This window comes from Brassica oleracea, chromosome C7 (assembly GCF_000695525.1).
Source record: "Brassica oleracea var. oleracea cultivar TO1000 chromosome C7, BOL, whole genome shotgun sequence".
Classification (NCBI taxonomy): domain Eukaryota; kingdom Viridiplantae; phylum Streptophyta; class Magnoliopsida; order Brassicales; family Brassicaceae; genus Brassica; species Brassica oleracea.
In genome coordinates, this window is record NC_027754.1 from 33168959 (window position 1) to 33177757 (window position 8799).

At 34.1% G+C, this 8799-nt stretch overlaps 1 protein-coding gene across 1 annotated transcript; it reads right to left on the bottom strand.

Annotated features, from left to right (window-relative positions):
* Positions 1-4199: 4199 nt before the first annotated feature.
* LOC106301918 lies at positions 4200-8182 on the bottom strand. Its single transcript, XM_013738404.1, has 16 exons — positions 8088-8182; positions 7622-7824; positions 7447-7532; positions 7296-7359; positions 7031-7217; positions 6787-6944; positions 6637-6705; positions 6495-6553; positions 6377-6413; positions 6193-6264; positions 5821-5968; positions 5514-5609; positions 5354-5424; positions 5032-5147; positions 4895-4940; positions 4200-4652 (listed from the first exon to the last, which is right to left on the bottom strand). Exons 2-16 carry the CDS (start codon positions 7781-7783, stop codon positions 4485-4487), a joined length of 1539 nt encoding a protein of 512 aa, XP_013593858.1. The 5' UTR covers positions 7784-7824; positions 8088-8182; the 3' UTR covers positions 4200-4484.
* Between the last annotated feature and the right edge of the window lie 617 nt (positions 8183-8799).

An 8799-nucleotide genomic window follows, 5' to 3' on the forward strand; every position in this document is an offset into this window, starting at 1 on the left:
ACACGATGTCTCACGGGTGGTAACTTAAAAGATCGTTACATTTGCGTAGTACAAGAGTAATTTCATAAAATTGATGACATAAACACATCTCAGCATATATAGCAACCGAAGGTATGTATGACAAAACTATTTACCTATATAATAATATTATGCATGTTCAATTCCAAGGTTCGTCGGTCAATGTTGCAGTGCCGTCTCTTGGCCATGGCTACCTTGGCATTTGCCATGGGTCCATAGGTCTGTAAAAAAATTTAGTGTTATTTTAAAAGCCCATTTTAATCTGTTAATCTATGATAAAAACTCAAAAATTAAGTAAACCTAATTAAGTAACCTAATTTATAAAACAACAAAAAGTATGTACTCTCACCTTTACAATTTTTCCGTTGACAAAAGAAAAAAAAAACTCTAGAACCGAAGAGGTGACCATTAGGCGTTAACAACACAAATCACAAACCAAAAATCATATTCTATTCATCGATCTGTTAGTGGAATCCCTTTCCATAGAGGTATGTTTAATAAATTATATTTGTGTCTTAGTTTATTGTTTCAGATTTTTATTTTATTACTATTTCTAAACCCAAACTTTTATGCAGTTCTAAAATTTTCTTTGCTGGGTCTCGTTAAGTGTTTGGGCAGATCAAATCCAGGTGACTTTGTTCTTTTATTTTAAAAAGAGATGGTGTGTGGAAATGATCAGAGAAAAAAAAGAAAACGTCATGAACAATTTGTAGAATCTCAAAGAGAAGCTTTAGATAAATTTATTAAGAAAAAAAGCACAAATAGTGAGAGTTCTGGAGCAGAAACTAATGTTGAATCTCATGAAAAAGAGTCAAATCCCTCTATTGAGAATATTGACACTGATGAGCCACCAATTCCTTTTGATATCTATGATCCTAGAAATTGGAATAATCTTGATAGTAAAACAAAAGATTTTTGTTGATCGAAAAAGAACCAAAAAGAGACATGAATCTTGAATTTCCTATTGATGAAAAAACAAAAAGACATTTTGCATACAAGCATTATTTTAGAAAGTTGTGTAATGGGGAGACAGTTGATAGAAAATGGTTAATTTACTCAAAGCATCTTGATAAAGTTTATTGTTTCTGTTGTAAGTTGTTTAAATCTCATGGAAACATAAATTTATTAGCAAATGAAGGATTAAGAGATTGGAAACGTATTGGTGATAGACTAAAAGGTCATGAAAAAAGTGAGTAACATATGGCTAATATGAGAACTTGGAATGAATTCAAAGTTAGATTGGAAAGTAATTTGACAATCGATAAAGAATTTCAACAAGAGATTGCAAAAGAAAAAGAACGTTGGAGACAAGTTTTATATAGAATAATTCAAAGTTGATACTTTTTTTTATTTCAGGTCTTAGAGCTTCTTTTCGTTCAAGTTAAAGAAAATGCAATGAAGAAAAAAATATAGAAAATGTTTTTAAAGGGGTCTATATTTCGTGTTTCGCCTATGGTTATTATATTGGTTAAGACGGCACTGAATGTTGGATAAACTAGGCGTGAATGTAACGTGGAAAATTATAGGAGAATACGAGCAACAATCACATGTCACCACTACAACTTTGAAAACCGGATACTTCCTTCTACTACAAGAAAATCATAAATTTTCTTTTCAAAACTATGAAAAATATGTTAGCTAATTGTCCTGGGGTACTATTTCGAAAATCATAACTAATACAAAATTATTTCAGCTACTTTAAGACTTTAACAATTACCTACACCGAGTTAGAATTTAAGAATTAATGACAAATATTTAACAACTTTGGATGAAAGTAAAAAACTCGCATTTAGTTTTACATAAAAATAAACAATGACATATGCTCACATTCTCCATGGCGCATATACAAAACTATAACATTCCCAAAAGAATCATGCAACATCTGGGTCCAAACCAAATAACAGCACACCCAATACACTTGGGCCTTGATTGGCAGAGCAAATGATAAATCAATAGCAATATGCTATAGAAACAGTATGCTGCAGAAATTGTATGCTTTTGCTAAACTATTTAATAGAATGATTAGTATAGCAGTATGTATATGCTATTTAAAATTATCAAAATTAGTATATAATATATTTATTTTTAATAAATATATTTATAATATATATATATTAATATATAAAATAAAAAAGATATAAAATTAATTTATTTTATTTAATAATTTAATAATTATGTTTATATAGGAAAATATTATTTAAAAAAAAAAATCAACTAAAATATTTGTTTTTAAAAATAATATTTCACATTTAAAAAATAATTAATTATAATATTTCACATTTAAAATATAATTTAATTATATATATATATATATTTAAATTTGAAATACTATTTTAAAATAATATTACTGTAAATTTATTTTAGAAATCAAATTTTATTTTCTGGATATAAAAATAATTTTATGATATTATTAAATAAAATAAATGAATTAGTTATATATATATTTTTTAATTTTATAAATTGTAAATGTAAATGATCTTCTAAAAGCTTCATATGAGAGCATTGACCAGAAAGCATTTAGAGAACATTAACATTTAGTAAATGCTTTTCTAAATACTTTTCTAAAAAATGTTGATTAGATAATGTAGAGCATAATGTTAATGCTAATGTTCTACTAACCAAGGCCTTACAAACAAACTTTATTTTTTTTATTAACAAAATATTAAATCCCGCGCAAAGCGCGGACTTCCCTAGTATATAATAAATCTTAGTTTAAGCTCTTACTCTTCTTTCTTAACATGCTCCGTAGCATTGGCTTCTTACATCCATTAATTGATTAATTCATTCAACATCTGCAAATAATCTTACAAATCCTATCAAAAAAATTATAACAGCAAATAAAAATTAGCATTTACCACAGAAACATCATTCTATGAAAACAAATCAGTGCATAGCAAATGGAAAATAATTTATGCAATAAAAATGAGTTACACCATAGTTTGAGAATAAGTGACATTTACTATTTACTGTATACTGCTATAGTTGTTAAATCTAAATGACATAAATGACTAAGACATTGATTAGATACTCTAATCGAAATGATATTGTGAAAATATGTTTTTTTTTTGCTAAATATGTTCCTAATTGACACTTGAATCAAGTAAAGCTTCATGGAATAATCAACACTTTCATAATCACAAAGTTATATTCTTAATTGACACTTTCATCAACCGAAATCTGATAATGTGAATTAGCGATGCCATTCACACCGAGAGCTCATCTGGTGTTCTAATGCCTGAAATTAAATGTTCTAAGTACAACGAAAGTTATAGAAATTCCCCTACTGAACGTTCATGGGTTTCTAGACATTACATTTCTCACCCTATCTTTCCGACTTTTTTGAAGATGAACCTTAGCAACACAAATCCTTGCAGAGCATAGACCACATATATATAACAACCACAACATGAACATCAACACATCGAAAGTAATAATGAATCAAGAGGATTAAGCACATACCCAAATGTATATCAAGTTGTGGTTCATTTAGGAGAAATATACGCAGCTCAATATACTCAAGCAAAAGTAACTAAATTAATCCAAATTTTTATAATTAAAATTAGATGTCTAATTAAGAAAATGCATATAATTATTTAAACAAATGAAAAGGGAATGTTAATAATTTATTATGGCTTTTTTTGTAAATATTGTGCTTAGCCTATGACAACCAGAAACATAAAGTTGAAATATTCTTTGAGCAGAACTTTATCTAGGATCCACATTTCTGACATGATAATCCCGTTAAGAAAACTTAGTGAGACGTGGATTGCTTGGAAAGTCTTGCATCAAGCAGTTATCAATGATACTTACACAGCCTCCCAGATTCCGGATTGAAGACTACCTTTAGTGTGTTGCGTTAACTTGAGAAGAGAATCATCAGCTACTCCAGAGCTGCTCTTGGGAAATGGTAGTTGGATTATGAAACCAATTCAATCTCTCTAAAATCATCTGGTTGGAAACACCAACTGGTTTATCAGACTCTAAATCCATCTGATTAAGTCGGTCTAACTTTCATACAAAATGGGTCCCCAGGCAAAGTGACTTGCTGTTGCAACGTTGTATAGCCTATACTAAATAAACCAGGCTGAAAACATCAATGGGTTCATCATGAGATAGGAGTCATTCACTAGGTAAACCATTTTACTTTGCATTTAATTGAGATAGTGCGTTGCCAATCTCTGTATAAAATTAAACTCCTTACTAGTAAAACAATATTCAACAAAACCTCTTATGAATAAGGTTTTTCTAAACTATACTCAACAAAGCCTCTTTTGAATATATATGGTTTAGAAAAACAACAACAAAAAAAACATAAGGCATAAACAATGTCCTAGTGAAGATCACTAGTATACAGAATATGAACTTAAATGCTCACCAAGACATTTTTATTGAGCAAGAAAAAAGAAGAAGAAGAAAAGCTCTTATTTTGTGTATACTCATCATCATTATCTCCTTGATCATACAATTTACAGCGTAGGGGGGATCCACATGTAGCCATGCGTCTGCAAATAACCAGCTTTCTCTAGCAGCTGATCTGCTTCTGTTGGTCCTCGGCTTCCTGGTTTGTACGGGATCGATTTCACTTCTCCCTTCTCTATCCTGTGAAGCAGCGGAGTGAAGATTTCCCATGCTGCCTGTTTTGTGATTGATCACAAAACATATACATGCATGTCTTAAGATGCACTCAAATAGGAAAAAAAAATCAAGAATTGACAGCAAGTTTGGTTATAATCAGATTTGTGGAAGTCTGAAATCAACTTGAGTTGGGTTCTTGAAAACATGCCAAGTCACTATTCGCGTCTAATGTGACAAGAGAGTTACAGAAAGAAACGGACTATTTAGTTGTTCTAAGTGGTGAAGGAGAAATGTAAATTACCTTCAACTCGTCTCTGCGAACAAAGTGTTGTTGGTCACCTTTGATTCTGAAGAGACATTCATATTATTGTCAATTTAATGGGATAAGTAAAAGGTTTTGATACACATAACTACCGTTACTATAATTTGGAATCATACGTGTCAAGGATTAGGCGCTCGTAAGCCTCTGGAATCGAGACATCTTGGTAACGTTGCTTGTACGATAGGTCTAGCTCACTCTGCACGGTTTGCATCTCCAGGCCCGGTTGCTTCACCTGCGCAACAGAACCAAAACATTCATATTAATTGGATATTTATCTTTTGATGATTGCCAACTAACAAAGGTCTCTATGGCTAACACGCTTTTGACCCCTTGACGTTCATAAGATAGTTGCATCACATATTAAGCTTGTGAACGAAACCGAATCTCTCCCTTTTTTCTTTAATACAGCAAGTTGTGGTTGGTTTAACATGCACTTACAGTTAGCTTCATGTACATGGCCTCTGAAGGTTGCAAGCGTATAACAAACTCGTTCCTCCCTTGCTTTTGACCTGTTTCAAATCATTTAGAACAACACAAATTTTTGTATCATTACATACACTTGATATCTGAGAAAGTTCGATTTGGCCTTGATACATACATTTAAATATGTCACCAGGAACATCCTTAAACTGAATGCGAATATCTGCCTTCTTTGAACCCATTGCCTTTCCGGCCTTCAGTATAAATGGAACACCTGAAAGACAAATCACTCCACAAGTCACTAATGAGTAATGATAACTAGTAGAAAAGAATTCAGATATATAGATGTAACACCAGAAAGAGTGCTTAATCAATGGAGGCAGTATACTTTGAGCTAATGTTTAAGTCTTGATTCTTTTCTCCCTATTCATATCGTCTATCTTCCAAACTTGACCAAGATGAAGAGTGAGAGGAGACAATAGTACCTTCCCATCTTTCGTTGTCTATGCGAAGGATTGTTGTGGCAAAGGTTGGAGTGTTTGAGTCGTTTGGAACAGTTGGATCATCTCTGTAACCTTCGTATTGTCCAAGAACCACCTCTTTATCCTTTATGGGAATCACTGATTGAAGAACCTGAAGTTCATTTTGAAAATCAAGTCAATTAAATGGCCGAAAATGCAAATGAGGAGATTACTTGATCCACTAGGATGTAAAGTAACCTCCTACATAAATTTGGAAATGAAAATGGACTTCACGGGACAACAAAGTTGAAAGTGATATGGTTTTAGTTTTAGAGATAAAGGCACAAAGAGATCATAAGAATGACTAAAAAATATGATCAAGAAAATTGTAATCACCTTCACTTTCTCATCCCGGATGTGCTCAGGTTTAAGAGAGATTGGTTTCTCCATGGCAACTAGGCAAAGAACCTGCACTACACTAAACATATTTACTATATATACGACGAAAGCATCTGAAGTTACAAAGGAGGAACTCCAAGGAAGACAGTCAAATGGAAGTGACTTTCAATGAATCACTTGCCTGGAGCAAATGGTTTTGAATAATATCACGAATGATTCTGAAATGGAAAATTACACAATTCATTAGAAATTTGCAATGATATCATCATATTCAAAGGTAACACTGAAAGGAAAATTACCCGTATTCATCAAAATATCCCCCACGGCCTTCAGTTCCAAAATCTTCCCTGAAAACAATCTGCAAAAAAGAAACTAAATCTCTGTGGACTAAAATTTAAACAAAGGTTTGGAAGTTTCTGTATTAAGCGATCAAGCTCTAACCTGCACGTTAGCAATGTTGTCGCGGTTCCATAGCGGCAGAAAGAACCGGTTGGCAAACCGGAGGACCAACTGCAAATGATGCAAGGGTATAAGACAATCATTGTCTGTCTGAAAAAACTAAACTACTGACTAGTTACAAACAGGTGTTACCATGTTTTGGACTAGTTCCTTTCCCAGATAGTGATCAATACGATATATCTGTGTTTCGTCAAACAGTCCTCCAATCTGGGAACTCAGTTGCTCTGCAGATTCCAAGTCCTTTCCAAATGGCTTCTCAACAACGATCCGTGTCCATCCACCAACATCAGCTGGAAGTTTTTTTTTTTTAAATTCCAATGAGAGTTAATCTTTTGTGTGTCTAATAATGTTGATCAATGTAACAGTAACTACTCACATTTGTTAGTGCAACATTCTTTGATCATCTTGCATACAGGAGGGTATACGGACGGCGGGAGTGCAAGATAAAACAATCTCCTGGAAGATCCTTGAGAACTCTTTTTAGAGATTTCATGCTCTGAGATTGCCTTGTCTAACCTTTTGAAACCGTCTTCAGAATCATAAGGGCCACTCACATACTTGATCTTGAAGACAGAAGTTCTGTGTTTTAGTCAACATAAATAACCAGACAGCAACCGTGTAATCAACTATGATGGACTAACCAGCTGTAGAAACTTGGACAAAGTTTCAGCTTTCTCAGATGCATTCTTCTCATCAACAAGATATCTACATAATACAAGCTTTTCACTGACTCAGAGATCTGTGAAAGACTACAACTGAGTTGCAATAAAACGAAAAGGTGGATCAACTAACCGACGGATCTTATCTCTAAGCTCCTGATCAGAAAGCTTAGTCCTTGCGTATCCAAATATGTGAACTTCATCCGGATTAAGAAACCCCTGTTCATCATGTGAACCAAAACCCCATCAAAAAAACAAGTTTCGTTTAACAACAAACATTAGTAAAGAATCTTAAAGAGTTGAGAAACCTGATGATAGAGATTGAAAAGAGCAGGAAAAGTCTTCTTCTTGGCAAGATCACCAGTGGCACCGAGCACGATGATGGAGAGGCTCCGTGATTCAGAGACAGCACCGTACTCTTTTAGAAACGAAGTTGACCTCTTCTCAACGTGCCATTGGCCAGAACCCATCTTCCACGAGCGAGTCAAATGTAGATAGATACCACACAAGCCTGAAAAAATTGAACCAAGTTATCAAGTCTATCAGAGTTTGTATGTGGACTATATGATGTCAAACACTTGTGAAACATAATTTTCTTAACGTTTACAACTGCGAATGCTCAATAATAAAATAAAAGAAAAACGGATAACGATAATAAGTAACTGAATGAGTCGGATCAGTCGCACAGACAGAACCAAAAGGATCGTATAACACGAACCGAGTAATAAAGTAAACAACAACAGGACGAAAGAAAACGAGAAACGATCTCCTCACCCTGCGACGGAAGACGTTTGCTGCCGATGAGAGAAGACGCAGGCAACTTTGGGGAGACCGTATGAGCTTTGATAAAATAGTAGTTCGCTAGCTCTGTAGATAATTAAAATACTCTTATGAATAGGATTGTGATAGCTGAGATTATGATTTATTTTATTATGAATAAAGATAGATTTTTCCATTACTTTTATAACACATTCTATTACTTTTATAATACATTATCAGCACGAAACTCTAAATCCATAAGCTAATACCCAAATCAAAAAACCCTAAAATCCTAACCCTAGCCGGCGATCCGACGAACCCTAAACTCCGATCGCGTCTCTTGTTCCCGCATCTGTTCCAGCTCGCGTCCCCGATCAGCTTCAGCCCAAGGCGTTCCTGATCCTAGCTCAAACGTTCGCAACCCGAGAACAGCTCCAGCACGCGTCCTCTTCCTCGTTCACGACAGCATCAGACAGCTCACGTCCGACGATCAAGGCGTTCCTGATCAAGCAACAAAGGACGTCCGCGACCCGATGGAAGCGACTCGATCCATTCTAGCTCGCATCCCGTTCGTGTCCAGTTCGCGGCTCAACTCCTTTGGTGGTCCGATTCAACAATCATCTAAGGTTAAAAGGTAATTCAAAACCTAAGAACCCATAATCGAACATGGATTGATTGATAAAGAATGAAACCCTAAATCCCTAATCTTTATGAATCAAAACCATAG